Source organism: Salmo trutta, chromosome 25 (genome assembly GCF_901001165.1).
Source record: "Salmo trutta chromosome 25, fSalTru1.1, whole genome shotgun sequence".
In the NCBI taxonomy this organism is placed as follows: domain Eukaryota; kingdom Metazoa; phylum Chordata; class Actinopteri; order Salmoniformes; family Salmonidae; genus Salmo; species Salmo trutta.
Genome location: NC_042981.1, coordinates 38,212,196 through 38,228,357, shown reverse-complemented (window position 1 = coordinate 38,228,357; position 16,162 = coordinate 38,212,196). Strand labels below are relative to the sequence as shown.

The 16,162-nt window shown below is 47.2% G+C and overlaps 1 protein-coding gene across 9 annotated transcripts in view; it reads left to right on the top strand.

Moving 5' to 3' along the window:
• asap2a (ArfGAP with SH3 domain, ankyrin repeat and PH domain 2a) overlaps nt 1–16,162 on the top strand; it is a 99,951-nt gene that overhangs the window by 46,106 nt on the left and 37,683 nt on the right. For all 9 annotated transcript variants that reach the window (XM_029713917.1, XM_029713920.1, XM_029713919.1 and 6 more), the window contains exons 3-4: nt 11,460–11,605; nt 15,136–15,210. In XM_029713917.1, the coding sequence (XP_029569777.1) occupies nt 11,460–11,605; nt 15,136–15,210 (221 nt within the window). The remainder of the gene's footprint in view (nt 1–11,459; nt 11,606–15,135; nt 15,211–16,162) is intronic.

Here is a 16,162-nt window from a genome sequence, read left to right as displayed (position 1 = left end):
CTGGCTCTCTCTCTCGCTCTGGCTCTCTCTCTCGCTCTCGCTCTGGCTCTCTCTCTCGCTCTCGCTCTGGCTCTCGCTCTCGCTCTCGCTCTGGCTCTCTCTCTCGCTCTCGCTCTGGCTCTCTCTCTCGCTCTGGCTCTCTCTCTCGCTCTGGCTCTCTCTCTCGCTCTGGCTCTCTCTCTCGCTCTGGCTCTCTCTCTCGCTCTGGCTCTGGCTCTGGCTCTCTCTCTCGCTCTCGCTCTGGCTCCCTCTCTCGCTCTCGCTCTGGCTCTCGCTCTGGCTCTCTCTCTCGCTCTCGCTCTGGCTCTCGCTCTGGCTCTGGCTCTCGCTCTGGCTCTCGCTCTGGCTCTCGCTCTGGCTCTCGCTCTCGCTCTGGCGCGCGCTCTCGCTCTGGCTCTCTCTCTCGCTCTGGCTCGCTCTCTCTCTCGCTCTCTCTCGCTCTCTCTCGCTCTCTCTCGCTCTGGCTCTCTCGCTCGCTCTCTCTCGCTCTCTCTCTCTCTCGCTCTCTCTCTCTCTCGCTCTGGCTCTCTCGCTCTGGCTCTCTCGCTCTGGCTCTCTCGCTCTCTCTCTCGCTCTCTCTCGCTCTCTCTCTCTCTCGCTCTCTCGCTCTCTCGCTCTCTCGCTCTCTCGCTCTCTCGCTCTCTCGCGCTCTGGCTCTCTCTCGCTCTGGCTCTCTCTCGCTCTGGCTCTCTCTCGCTCTGGCTCTCTCTCGCTCTGGCTCTCTCTCGCTCTGGCTCTCTCTCGCTCTGGCTCTCTCTCGCTCTGGCTCTCTCTCGCTCTGGCTCTCTCTCTCTCGCTCTGGCTCTCTCTCTCTCTCGCTCTGGCTCTCTCTCTCTCTCGCTCTGGCTCTCTCTCTCTCTCGCTCTGGCTCTCTCTCTCTCTCGCTCTGGCTCTCTCTCTCTCGCTCTGGCTCTCTCTCTCTCTCTCGCTCTGGCTATCTCTCTCTCTCGCTCTGGCTCTCTCTCTCTCTCGCTCTGGCTCTCTCTCTCTCTCGCTCTGGCTCCTCTCTCTCTCTCGCTCTGGCTCTCTCTCTCTCTCGCTATGGCTCTCTCTCTCTCTCGCTCTGGCTCTCTCTCTCTCTCGCTCTGGCTCTCTCTCTCTCTCGCTCTGGCTCTCTCTCTCTCTCGCTCTGGCTCTCTCTCTCTCTCGCTCTGGCTCTCTCTCTCTCTCGCTCTGGCTCTCTCTCTCTCGCTCTGGCTCTCTCTCTCGCTCTGGCTCTCTCTCTCTCTCGCTCTGGCTCTCTCTCTCTCTCGCGCTCTCTCTCTCTCTCGCTCTGGCTCTCTCTCTCTCTCGCTCTGGCTCTCTCTCTTCTCTCGCCTGGCTCTCTCTCTCTCTCGCTCTGGGCTCTCTCTCTCTCTCGCTCTGGCTCTCTCTCTCTCTGGCTCTGGCTCTCGCTCTGGCTCTGGCTCTGGCTCTCGCTCTGGCTCTGGCTCTGGCTCTCTCTCTGGCTCTGGCTCTGGCTCTCTCTCTCGCTCTGGCTCTCTCTCTCTCTCGCTCTGGCTCTCTCTCTCTGGCTCTGGCTCTCGCTCTGGCTCTGGCTCTCTCTCTCGCTCTGGCTCTCTCTCTCTGGCTCTGGCTCTCTCTCTCTGGCTCTGGCTCTCGCTCTGGCTCTGGCTCTGGCTCTCTCTCTCGCTCTGGCTCTCTCTGGCTCTCTCTGGCTCTCGCTCTGGCTCTCTCTGGCTCTCTCTGGCTCTCGCTCTGGCTCTCTCTGGCTCTGGCTCTCTCTCTCTGGCTCTCTCTCTCGCTCTGGCTCTCTCTCTGGCTCTGGCTCTCGCTCTGGCTCTCGCTCTCGCTCTGGCTCTCTCTCTCGCTCTGGCTCTCTCTCTCGCTCTGGCTCTCTCTCTCGCTCTGGCTCTCTCTCTCGCTCTGGCTCCTCTCTCGCTCTGGCTCTCTCTCTCGCTCTGGCTCTCTCTCTCGCTCTGGCTCTCTCTCTCGCTCTGGCTCTCTCTCTCGCTCTGGCTCTCTCTCTCGCTCTGGCTCTCTCTCTCGCTCTGGCTCTCTCTCTCGCTCTGGCTCTCTCTCTCGCTCTTGCTCTCTCTCTCGCTCTGGCTCTCTCTCTGGCTCTGGCTCTCTCTCTCGCTCTGGCTCTCTCTCTCGCTCTGGCTCTCTCTCTGGCTCTGGCTCTCTCTCTGGCTCTGGCTCTCGCTCTGGCTCTGGCTCTCGCTCTGGCTCTCTCTCTCGCTCTGGCTCTCTCTCTCGCTCTGGCTCTCTCTCTCGCTCTGGCTCTCTCTCTCGCTCTGGCTCTCTCTCTCGCTCTGGCTCTCGCTCTGGCTCTCGCTCTGGCTCTGGCTCTGGCTCTCGCTCTCGCTCTCGCTCTCTCTCTCGCTCTGGCTCTCTCTCTCGCTCTGGCGCGCGCTCTCGCTCTGGCGCGCGCTCTCGCTCTGGCGCGCGCTCTCGCTCTGGCGCGCGCTCTCGCTCTGGCGCGCGCTCTCGCTCTGGCGCGCGCTCTCGCTCTGGCGCGCGCTCTCGCTCTGGCGCGCGCTCTCGCTCTGGCTCTCTCGCTCTCTCTCTCGCTCTCGCTCTCTCTCTCGCTCTCGCTCTCGCTCTCTCTCTCGCTCTGGCTCTCGCTCTCTCTCTCGCTCTGGCTCTCTCGCTCTCTCTCTCGCTCTGGCTCTCTCGCTCTCTCTCTCGCTCTGGCTCTCTCGCTCTCTCTCTCGCTCTGGCTCTCTCGCTCTCTCTCTCGCTCTCTCTCTCGCTCTCTCTCTCGCTCTCTCTCTCGCTCTCTCTCTCGCTCTCTCTCTCGCTCTGGCTCTGGCTCTCGCTCTGGCTCTGGCTCTCGCTCTGGCTCTGGCTCTCGCTCTCGCTCTGGCTCCCGCTCTGGCTCTCGCTCTGGCTCTCGCTCTGGCTCTGGCTCTGGCTCTCGCTCTGGCTCTGGCTCTCGCTCTGGCTCTCGCTCTGGCTCTGGCTCTGGCTCTGGCTCTCGCTCTGGCTCTGGCTCTGGCTCTCGCTCTGGCTCTCGCTCTGGCTCTCTCTGGCTCTCGCTCTGGCTCTCTCTCTCGCTCTGGCTCTCTCTCTCGCTCTGGCTCTCTCTCTCGCTCTGGCTCTCTCTCTCGCTCTGGCTCTCTCTCTCGCTCTGGCTCTCTCTCTCGCTCTGGCTCTCTCTCTCGCTCTGGCTCTCTCTCTGGCTCTGGCTCTCTCTCTGGCTCTGGCTCTCTCTCTCGCTCTGGCTCTCTCTCTGGCTCTGGCTCTGGCTCTGGCTCTGGCTCTCGCTCTGGCTCTGGCTCTCGCTCTCGCTCTGGCTCTCGCTCTGGCTCTCGCTCTGGCTCTGGCTCTCGCTCTGGCTCTCTCTGGCTCTGGCTCTCTCTGACTCTGGCTCTCTCTGGCTCTGGCTCTCTCTGGCTCTCTCTGGCTCTGGCTCTCTCTGGCTCTCTCTCTCTCGCTCTGGCTCTGGCTCTCTCTGGCTCTCTCTCTCTCGCTCTGGCTCTCTCTGGCTCTCTCTCTCTCGCTCTGGCTCTGGCTCTCTCTGGCTCTCTCTCTCTCGCTCTGGCTCTCTCTGGCTCTCTCTCGCTCTGGCTCTCTCTGGCTCTCTCTCGCTCTCTCTCTCTGGCTCTCTCTCGCTCTCTCTCTCTGGCTCTCTCTCGCTCTCTCTCGCTCTCTCTCGCTCTCTCTCGCTCTCTCTCGCTCTCTCTGGCTCTCTCTCTCGCTCTGGCTCTGGCTCTCTCTCTCTCTCTCGCTCTGGCTCTCTCTCTCTCTCTCGCTCTGGCTCTCTCTCTCTCTCTCGCTCTGGCTCTCTCTCTCTCTCTCGCTCTGGCTCTCTCTCTCTCTCTCGCTCTGGCTCTCTCTCTCTCTCTCGCTCTGGCTCTCTCTCTCTCTCTCGCTCTGGCTCTCTCTCGCTCTCTCGCTCTGGCTCTCTCTCGCTCTCTCGCTCTGGCTCGCTCTCTCGCTCTCTCTCGCTCTGGCTCTCTCTCTCGCTCTCTCGCTCTCTCGCTCTCTCTCTCGCTCTCTCGCTCTGGCTCTCTCTCTCGCTCTCTCTCGCTCTGGCTCTCTCTCTCGCTCTGGCTCGCTCTGGCTCTGGCACGCGCTCTGGCTCTGGCACGCGCTCTGGCGCGCGCTCTGGCTCTGGCGCTCTCTCTCTCTGGCGCGCTCTCTCTCTGGCGCGCTCTCTCTCTGGCGCGCTCTCTCTCTGGCGCGCTCTCTCTCTAGCTCTCAAAGCAACAGAAAGAGGATTTCAACACTCACCTTCTCAGATTGTTCTGAAATCATTTCTGTAGTTGAAAACCGATACGATTTAGTGTTCCTGCAACATTACTTTGTTGAAATACATTTCACAGAGATCAAATTATATCTAATTGATTGCACCTACATTGGCCATATAATATTCATATAATATTCAATATATATAGTACTTCCGATTTGGACCCAAAACAATTCTAAACAGTGAGTAAGACATGAGGATTCCAAAGATATAGTCAAAATTCACCTACGCACACCCCACGCCAATACCAACAGCGAGTATACAGTATCGCTTCTCTGTCTGACAAGTAGAATGGAGCTACGGCTCAGAGTATTTTTTTGGTGGGGGTTTTTCCCCCCCGTTCAGATAAATTAGTCATTGAAGTTATTAGCTTTATTTCCCATTGTATATCCTGATATTACCAGGTTCTGACTATTAGATAGGCGCTGCTCCTGTTATTGGGTGGATTTGTGCCACAAATGCTGAAACTTTAGCATTTGAAACAGTGGCCAAGTAAACAAAACCAAAGCATAGGTTGCTGTCATACCCTGTAAGCAGTCTATTGAAAAGGTAAGGGAAGCGATATGTAATTTTGTAATTTGGATGAACGTTCCCTTTAACAAATCACCTAATAGTAGGAACGGCACTGTCTCGTGGTCAGGACCTGGTAATATCAGGATGTAGGACATAACCTAAACAACTTCAATGACTTTCTCTGAACAGGGGACAACACCCACCAAATTCACTGAAAACATTACATAGGATAAAGAAACAATATTCAGAGCCGCAGCTCCGTACTACTTGTAAAGAAAACTCTCAATTTAATTCAAAGGGCTTTATTGGCATGGGAAACATTTCTTTACATTGCCAAAGCAAGTGAAATAGACAAGAAACAAAAGGGAAATAATCAAAAATGAATAGCAAACATTAACACACGTGTGTGTGTGTGTGTGTGTGTGTGTGTCTCTCTCTGTGTCTCTCGCTCTCTCTCTCTCGCTCTCTTTCTGTCTGTCTCGCTCTCTTTCTGTCTCTGTCAATTCAATTCAAGGGGCTTTATTGGTATGGGAAACATGTTAACATTGCCAAAGCAAGTGAAGTAGATAATATATAAAAGTAAAATGAACAGTAAACATTACACTTACAGAAGTTCCAGAAGTTCGTTCTTCAGTGGTTGACCTTTTCTTCTGGCAACAGGTCACAAATCTTGCTGCTATGATGGCACACTGGTATTTCACCCAGTAGTTTATCAAAATCGGGTTTGTTTTCAAATTCTTTGTGGATCTGTATAATCTGAGGGAAATATGTGTCTCTATGTTCATACATTGGGCAGGAGGTTAGGAAGTGCAGCTCAGTTTCCACCTCATTTTGTGGGCAGTCTTCTCTTGAGAGCCAGGTCTGCCTACGGCATAGCAAGGCTATGCTCACTGAGTCTGTACATAGTCAAAGCTTTCCTTAAGTTTGCATCAGTCACAGTGGTCAGGTATTCTGCCTCTGTGTTCTCTCTGTTTAGGGCCAAATAGTATTCTAGTTTGCTCTTTTTTTTTGGTTAATTCTTTCCATTGTGTCAATTACCTTTTTTTGTTTTCTCATGATTTGGTTGTGTCTAATTGTGTTGCTGTCCTGGGGCACTGTGGGGTGTGTTTGTGAACAGAGCCCCAGGACCAGCTTGCTTAACCTCTCTGGGGTATGTGGGACGATTTCGTCCCACCTACGTAACAGCTACTGAAATTCCAGTGGCGCGATTTTTGAATCGTTAGAAATACTATTACTTCAATTTCTCAAACATATGACTATTTTACAGCTATTTAAAGACAAGAATCTCGTTAATCTAACCCCACTGTCCGATTTCAAAAAGGCTTTACAACGAAAGCAAAACATTAGATTATGTCAGCAGAGTGCCCAGCCAGAAAAAAATCAGACAGCCATTTTTCAAGCTAGCATATGTCACAAAAACCCAAACCACAGCTAAATGCAGCACTAACCTTTGATGATCTTCATCAGATGACACACCTAGGACATTGTGTTATACAATACATGCATGTCTGTTCAATCAAGTTCATATTTATATCAAAAAACAGCTTTTTGCATTAGCATGTGACGTTCAGAAAACGCATAACCCCCGGCAAACTTCCGTTGAATTTACTAACAGTTTGCTAAATTACTCACGATAAACGTTCACAAAAAGCATAACAATTATTTTAAGAATTATAGATACATTACTCCTCTATGCACTCGATATGTCCGATTTTAAAATAGCTTTTCGGATGAAGCACATTTTGCAATAATCTAAGTACATAGCCCGGCATTACAGGGCTAGCTATTTAGATACCCACCCAGGTCAGCATCCACCAAAATCACATTTCCTATAAGAAAAATGTTCTTACCTTGCTTGTTCTTCATCAGAATACACTGCCAGGACTTCTACTTCAATAACAAATGTTGGTTTGGTCCCAAATAATCCATCGTTATATCCAAACAGCGACGTTTTGTTCGTGAGTTCTAGAATGCTTCTTCACGGTCTCGCGCATGGCGCATTGGCGTGTCAAAAATGTCTAAATATTCCATTACCGTACTTCGAAGCATGTCAACCGCTGTTTAAAACCAATTTTTATGCCATTTATGTCGTAGAGAAGTGATAATATTCCGACCGGGAGTATGCATTGAGCCTAAACAGCCGAATAAAATTTCTCCTCGGGAGCGACTCATGCACGCGCATCATTCAAAGGTCCTCTGAGCATCCACTTACAAAAGGCGATAATCTGTTTCAACCTGAGGCTCCCTCGTAAACCTTCAGTTATTTTGCGGGCTCTGAGAGCCTATTGGAGCCCTGGGAATTGTCACGTTACAGCTAAGATCCTTACTTTTCAATAAAAAGATGCAAGACGCACGACTCCTTGTCAGACAGGGTACTTCCTGCTTGAAACCTTGTCAGGTTTTTGCCTGCCATAGGAGTTCTGTTATACTCACAGACACCATTCAAACAGTTTTAGAAAATTCAGAGTGTTTTCTATCCAAACCTGAACAATAATATGCATATTCTAGCTTCTGAGTTGGTGTAGGAGGCAGTTAAAAATGGGAACATATTTTTTCCAAAATTCTCAATACTGCCCCCTACCCCAAACAGGTTAAGGGACTCTTCTCCAGGTTCATTTCTCTGTAGGTGATGGCTTCGTTATGGAAGGTTTGGGAATCGCTTCCTTTTAGATGGTTGTAGAAATTAATGGCTCTTTTCTGGATTTTGATAATTAGCGGGTATCGGCCTAATTGTGCTCTGCATGCATTATTTGGTGTTCTACGTTGTATACTGAGGATAATTTTGCAGAATTCTGCATGCAGAGTCTCAATTTGGTGTTTGTCCCATTTTGTGAATCTTGGTTGGTGAGTGGACCCCAGACCTCGCAACCATAAAGGGCAATGTGTTCAATAACTGATTCAAGTATTTTTAGCCAGATCCTAATTGGTATGTTGAATTTTATGTTCCTTTCGATGGTATAGAATGCCATTCTTGCCTTGTCTCTCAGATCGTTCACAGCTTTGTGGAAGTTACCTGTGGCGCTGATGTTTAGGCCAAGGTATGTATAGTTTTTTTTGTGTGCTCTAGGGCAAAGGTGTCTAGATGGAATTTGTGGTCCTGGTGACTGGACCTTTTTTTGAACACCATTATTTTGGTGTTACTGAGATTTACTGTCAGGGCCCAGGTCTGGCAGAATCTGTGCAGAAGATCTAGTTGCGGCTGTAGGCCCTCCTTGGTTGGTGACAGAAGCACCAGATCATCAGCGAACAGTAGACATTTGACTAAAGATTCTAGTAGGGTGAGGCCGGGTGCTTCAGGCTTTTCTAGTGCCCTCGCCAATTCGTTGATATATCTGTTGAAGAGGGTGGGGCTTAAGCTGCATCCCTGTCTCACCCCACGGCCATGTGGGAAGAACGGTGTTTTTTTGCCTATTTTAACCGCACACTTGTTTGTGTACATGGATTTTATAATGTCGTATGTTTTTCCCCCAACACCCCTTTCCATCAATTTGTATAGCAGACCCTCATGCCAAATTGATTCGAAGGCTTTTTTGACATCAACAAAGCATGAGAAGACTTTGCCTTTGTTTTGGTTTGTTTGTTTGTCAATTAGGGTGTGCAGGGTGAATACGTGGTCTGTCGTACGATAATTTGGTAAAAAGCCAATTTGACATTTGCTCAGTACATTGTTTTCACTCAGGAAATGTACGAGTCTGCTGTTAATGATAATGCAGAGGATTTTCCCAAGGTTGCTGTTGACGCGTTTCCCACGGTAGTTATTGGGGTCAAATTTGCCTCCACTTTTGTGGATTGGGGTGATCAGTCCTTGGTTCCAAATATTGGGGAAGATGCCAGAGTGAAGAATGATGTTAGAGTTTTAGTATAGCCAATTGGAATTTGTTGTCTGTATATTTGATCATTTCATTGAGGATACCATCAACACCACAGGCCTTTTTGGGTTGGAGGGTTTTTATTTTGTCCTGTAGTTCATTCAAGGCAATTGGAGAATCCAGTGGGTTCTGGTAGTCTTTTAATAGTTGATTGTAAGATTTGTATTTGATCATGTATATGTTTTTGCTGTTTGTTCTTTGTTAAAGAGCCAAAAAGATTGGAGAAGTGGTTTTACCCATACATCTCCATTTTGGATAGATAATTCTTTGTTTGTTTTCCCATTTTCCCAGAAGTGGTTAGTCTATGGATTCTTCAATTACATTGAGCTGATTTCTGACGTGCTGTTCCTTCTTTTTCCGTAGTGTATTTCGGTATTGTTTTAGTGATTCACCATAGTTCTCAAGGGAAGGTCTCTGGGTCGTCATGGCAACTCTCTGCACCCAACCAGTGCCTCATCCCAGTGTTCCTCTCCACCTCTGGTTTATTAGCTGTTAGCAGCACTTAATGAAGTGTGGGTCTGAGGCTAGGTGACATCTGTCAGGCCTGCTTTATGGACTTCCCTTTTGTTGCTTGAAGTGGTGCTACTGGGTTTGATTAGTTGAATTGCCAACTTCCTGTTCCTCCACCACTCACACGCACGGGTGGCGTCTCTCTGTCTCTCTGTCTCTCTGTCTCTCTGTCTCTCTGTCTCTCTGTCTCTCTGTCTCTCTGTCTCTCTGTCTCTCTGTCTCTCTGTCTCTCTGTCTGTCTCTCTGTCTGTGTGTGTCTCTCTGTCTCTCTGTGTCTCAAGTTTGAGTCTACTTTTTTTTTTTTAAATACCACACCCATATGTATTAGCTTTAGCCTTAGTTTTAGAATCAACCTAACTGTAGCATGTACATTTTAGTCATTTAGCTAGCACATTAGGTTATTTTGAATTTGTTTTTGAATTTTTTTTATTTAACCAGGTAGGCAAGTTGAGAACAAGTTCTCATTTACAACTGCGACCTGGCTAAGATATAGCAAAGCAGTTCGACACAACAACACAGAGTTACACATGGAGTAAAACAAACATACAGTAGAAAAATGTGTCTATATACAATGTGAGCAAATGAGGTGAGATAAGGGAGGTAAAGGCAATAAATAGGCCATGGTGGCGAAGTAAATACAATATAGCAATTAAAACACTGGAATGGTAGATTTGACAGTAGATAAGTGTGGAAAGTAGAAATACTGGCAAAATACATAAATAAATACAGTAGGGGAAGAGGTAGTTGTTTGGGCTATTTATAGATGGGCTATGTACAGGTGCTGTGAGCTGCTCTGACAATTGGTGCTTAAAGCTAGTGAGGGACATACGTTTTTGTTTTCCTATTGCTTCTGGGAACGAAGCCATGAGATAAAAAATGTTACCCCTTTTTTCTCCACATTCTTCTCGTGATATCCAATTGGTAGTTAGTCTTGTCCCATCGCTGCAACTCCCATATGGACTCGGGAGAGGCGAAGGTCGAGAGCCATGCGTCCTCCAAAACACGACCTTGCCAATATCTTTAAATAGAACCTTAAGGAAACCTGTAGGAGACATTATGGGAAGGTTGTATGCAAAATAACCATAGGACAAACATGCTCTTAAAAAAAAGAAAGGTACATTTGGTTCTCAGAACGTTATGTGCTGGCTGGGTTACAATCAGGAAGTGCAAACTGTAACCAGTGACACTGTCAGTTTTGGCTATCGACTCCCAAAGTCTAATGAATGGCAACTTTCATGAGTAATTCTTCTTTCTTTCATGTCATTGTACGAGAGAGTTTGTGATACTCCGTCTGAACAATTGAACCCAGACAGTGTAACCATAGTTCCCTTTAACTGGGTGACGCCAGTCTCTCTCTCTTCCTCTTTCAAGGCCTTTGTTTTTCTCATCTCCGCCACATGGCCACTGCTCTGGAGTCACTCCAGTGTGACAACACAGGCTGTGTCCCAAATGGGACCCCGTTCCTTATAGAGTGCACTACTTTTGACCCATCCCCATTTGGGATGCAGACACTGTCTTCTCCAACTCTCTCTCTCTTCCTGTCCCATTGTGTCCTTGATTCCCAAAGACAATGCCAGAGAGATGGAGGGGGGGGGGATATTGAAGTGAATGGAATTCCACACACACGGCACTGTGCACTCTAACCAAGGCCCCTATTTAGTATTCATTGGAAGGGATTCATTTTTGCCATGTAAGGATCAGAAAAAGTGTGCATGTGCACATGTGTTATCCTGCTGAGATGGTCTGTGTATGTCCATCAGTGGTGTAAAGTACTTAAGTACAGATACTTTAAAGTACTACTGAAGTAGGTTTTTTGGGGTATCTGTACTTGACTATTTCTATATTTGTATTACTTTTACTTCACTACATTCCTAAAGAAAATAATGTACTTTTTACTTCATACATTTTCCCTGACACCCAAAAGTATTTTGAATGTTTAGCAGGACTGGAAAAGGGTCCAATTCACTCACATATCCCTGGTCATCCTGACTGCCTCTGATCTGGTGGACTCACTTAACAAACATGATTCGCTTATAAATGATGTTGGAGTGTGCCCCTGGCTATCCGTACAGTTTTTTTAAAATAACGGTTTGCTTTATATAAGGAATTTGAAAAGATTTTTAATTTTGATACTTAACTATTTTAAACCAAATACTTTTAGACTTTTACTCAAGTAGCATTTTACTGGGTGACTTTTACTTGAGTCATTTTCTATTAAGGTATCTTTACTTTTACTCAAGTATTACAATTGGGTACTTTTTCCACCACTGATGTCCATACCCGAAGGACAGGCTGGCAGAGTGATTGTTAAATTGCATACTGGCATGGTGCTGCCGGGTTCATCCCTTCTTCTTTCTCTCCTCTCCTTCCAGCCCATGTGGAGAATGAGGAGCAGTACACTCAGGCTCTGGAGAAGTTTGGGGAGAACTGTGTCTACAGGGACGACCCCGACCTGGGTTCTGCCTTCCTCAAGTTCTCGGTCTTCACCAAGGAGCTCACCGCCCTCTTCAAAAACCTGGTGAGAGGAAAGACTGAGATGAACCCAGTTTTGTTCTATTATGCACCTTCAAACTAAGTATTTGTTCTGAATGATGAAAAGTCTACCAGCTTGAGGAATTTAGAATGAAATAAGTGTTATGAGGCTGCCGGGAATCAAAGCCAGGAGATTAGCCTTTCCATCTTCTGACTCCAACATGGCAACCTAGTTCCGTACCTGGCAACCCACGTGGTCAGTTTTTGAGACATCACATAATAAATAACCAGTGAATCCGCTTTGTGTAAATTTACATTGTTCTTGTGGTGAGGCAAAATCCTCTAGAATGACTTTGTCAGGTGTTTCTAATAAAGCTTTGGGGTTGTTTGAATCTATATTGGATTCAAAGTGGGGTCTCTGTAAATTGGATCCAGCAGGTATTTGGTCTTCAAGTAGCACTTTGGACGTTGTGATGGAAAACTGATCTACCCCAAAGGCCTCCGATTCCAGATAACGTTCTGACCCCAGAGTATACGCACACAATTAGAGCAGGATGGAAATCTCTCCATGTCCCTAGGGTAGGAATTCCACACGCACACATATGCCTTTAATTCCACAGCAGATACAGTGCCTTCAGAAAGTACACTACATGACCAAAAGTATGTGGACACCTGCTCATTGAACATCTCATTCCAAAATCATGGGCATTAATATGGAGTTGGTCCCCCCCTTTGCTACTATAACAGCCTCCACTCTTCTGGGAAGGCTTTCCACTGGATGTTGGAACATTGCTGCCGGGACTTGCTTCCATTCAGCCACAACCATTAGTGAGGTCGGGCAAGGTTGAGCGATTAGGCCTGGCTCGCAGTCGGTGTTCCAATTCATCCCAAACGTGTTCGATGGGGTTGAGGTCAGGGCTCTGCAGGCCAGTCAAGTCTTCCACACCTATCTCGACAAACCATTACTGTATGGACCTCGCTTTGTGCACGAGGGCATTGTCATGCTGAAACAGGAAAGGGCCTTCCCCAAACTGTTGCCACAAATTTGGAGCACAGAGTCGTCTAGAATGTTATTGTATGCTGTAGCGTTAAGATTTCCCTTCACTGGTACTAAGGGACCTAGTCCGAACCATGAAAAACAGCCCCAGACCATTATTCCTCCTCCACCAAACTTTACAGTTGGTGCTATGCATTGGGGCAGGTAGTGTTCTCCTGGCATCCGCCAAACCCAGATTCGTCCGTCAGCGTGCCAGATGGTGAAGCATGATTCATCACTCCAGAGAATGCGTTTCCACTGCTCCAGAGTCCAATGGCAGTGAGCTTTACACCACTCCAGCCGACGCTTGTGTGCGGCTGCTCGGCCATGTAAATCCACACAAAAAAGCCATGTAAATCCACACAAACCGGTTTTGTGCTGACGTTACTTCCAGAGGCAGTTTGGAATTTGGTAGTGAGTGTTGCAACTGAGGACTGATGATTTTTACGCTCTTCAGCACTCGGGGTCCCTTGTGTGAGCTTGTGTGGCCTACCATTTCGCGGCTGAGCCGTTGTTGCTCCTAGACATTTCCACTTCACAAAAACAGTTGACCGGAGAAACTCTAGCAGGGCAGACATTTGACGAACTGACACCCTATGACGGTGCCACGTTGAAAGTCACTGAGCTCTTCAGTAAGGCCATTCTACTGCCAATGTTTGTCTATGGAGATTGCATGGCAGTGTGATCAATTTTTATACACCTGTCAGCAACGGGTGTGGCTGAAATAGCCGAATCCACTAATTTGAAGGGGGTCCACATACTTCTGTTTATATGATGTATTCACGCCCCTTGACTTTTTCCATATTTTGTTGCATTAATGCCTGAATTTAAAATAGTTTAAATTGTAATTTTTTTGTCACTGGCCTAGGCACAATACCCCATAATATCAAAGTGGAATTATGTTTTTGAAATTGACAAATTCATTAAAAATGAAATGCTGAAATGTTTTGAGTTAGTAAGTATGCAACCCATTTGTTATTGCATGCCTAAATAAGTTCTGGAGTAAATATGTGCTTAACAAGTCACATAATAAGTTGCATGGACTCACTCTGTGTGCAATAATAGTGTTTAACATGATTTTTTTAATGACTTCCTCATCTCTGTACACCACACATACAATTATCTGTAAGGTCCGTCAGTCAATCAGTGAATTTCATACAAAGATTCAACCACAAAGACCATGAAGGTTTTCCGATGCCTCGCCAAGAAGGGCACCTATTGGTAGATGGGTAAAGATTTTTTAAAAAGCAGGCATTGAATATCCCTTTCAGCATGGTGATGTTATTAGTTCCACTTTCGATGGCGTATCAATACGCCCAGTCACTACAAGGATGCAGGTGTCGTTCCTAACTCAGGAAACCGTTCTGGGATTTCACTATGAGGCCAATGGTGACTTTAAAACAGTTAGAGTTGAATGACTGTCATAGGAGAAAACAACTGTGGATGGATCAACATTGTAGTTACTCCAAAATACTAACCTAATTGATAGAGCGAAAAGAAGGAAGACTGTACATAATAAAAATATTCCAAAACATGCAGTCTGTTTCCAACAAGGCACTAAAGTAATACTGCAAAAAATGTGGCAAAGCAATTCACTTTTTGTCCTGAATACAAAGTGTTATGTTTGGGTCAAATACAATACAGCACATTACTAAGTACCACTCCATATTTTCAAGCATACTGGTGGCTGCATCATGTTATGGGTATGCTTGTAATTGTTAAGGAATGGAGCTAAGCACAGGCAAAATCCTAAAGGAAAACCTGGTTCAGTCTGCTTTCCACTAGACACTGGGAGATGAATCCACCTTTCAGCAGGACAATAACCTAAAACACAATGCCAAATCTACACTGAAGTTGCTTACCACAAGGACATTGAATGTTCCTGAGTGGCGTAGTTAGTTTTAAAAAATAAATAAAATGGTAAATATATATATTTTAACTAGGCAAGTCCGTTAAGAACACATTCTTATTTTCAATGACGAACTACCCCGGCCAAACCCAGACGATGCTGGGCAATTTGTGCGCTGCCCTCGGAGACTCCCAATCATGGCCGGATGTGATACATCCTAGATACGAACCAGGGACTGTAGTGACGCCTACTTGCACTGAGATGCAGTGCCTTAGACCGCTGCGCCACTCGGGAGCACCTTAAATCTACTTAAATCTATGTGGAGGGTGCAGCAACTCTATATTAGGAAGGTGTTCCTAATGTTTGGTATAGTCAGTGTACGACGCGTTCCTACACCATTTCCTGGTTTTACAGACAGACCACTAGAAGTTCAATCACGGTGCAAATTATTTGACCTACTGATAGAACCTAGGATTTCACCAAATTGTCAGGAGTTTCATGATTTTTATTTCTGGGAGTAGATGATCACTTTAAGACACACCGTTGTAGAGTATACAGAGTGTCTGTACAAAGACAGACAGACCAAGGTGAGTGCATTTAAACAGCACGCATAATCTCTGGTTGTCACTATTCACCCATGCTCGCGTTAAACCCTCTCTGACCTAAGCCCTCTCCACTTTGTCCATTTCAGTTCCAGAACATGAACAACATCATCACCTTCCCTCTGGACAGCCTGCTGAAAGGAGACCTGAAAGGAGTCAAAGGGGTGAGTAACACTATCCTTCATGGCTTTCTGTTCCACTGTGTGGGGTGTTGGTTATTACAGGCAGAGATTAAAGTAGAGACGTTCATAAGGGTTTGTATAAAAGCTCTTCCATTACCCTACTACACTGTTGTAATTACTAGGTACTGTACATGTTTTGTAGTTGCTGGAGAACAGATAAGGTGTGTGAGATGAGGATGATTTGTGTGTGTGTTGGGGGTGGAAACTAAACGGCGCACCACTCTTGCCCTAGACAACACCGTAACTACACTCCGTCACACATTTAAAGTCTGGGACCAGCCCACACATTCTACTAGCTCCAGGAGGAACCAGTCAGCCAGTGTGTGATGGTGCAGACAGCCTACTGCAGGAATGCAATCAGAATCTTGTTTATATCAATGGGAGCCCGGCACCAGACAGCCCAGTCTGCCAAGCCTCTAATCCTATCAGCACTCATTACTGTCTTCTCTGATCTCTCTCTCTTTCTCTCTTTCTCTCTTTCTCTCTTTCTCTCTTTCTCTCTCTCTCTCTCTCTCTCGCTCTCTCGCTCTCTCGCTCTCTCGCTCTCTCGCTCTCTCGCTCGCTGCTCTGTCTGTATCCCATGGCTGCTCACTCTTGCCTCTTAAAATCTCTAAGGACTCTTTCTTTTCTTCTCTTTCATGCCCCCTACCCCTCACCTTTTGTAACTGTTGGCATCCACAGGCTACATCAGCCCAAACGAGTAGGCTTGTGCACAGAGTAGGACTGACCCCAATTAGTCGAGTGGTCTATTGTTTGGTCGTTAGGCTGTTGGTCGATCAAGATTGTTTTAGTTGATTAGTAACATTATATATATAATTTGCGCCCATCTCAATTAACTAATCCGAAGCCAATTCATGCTTGATCCGAAAATGTGGTCGGAGGCTCGATTTGGAGGGTGTGACGCAATTGCAGAGCCTTCAAAGGCATGCAGAGG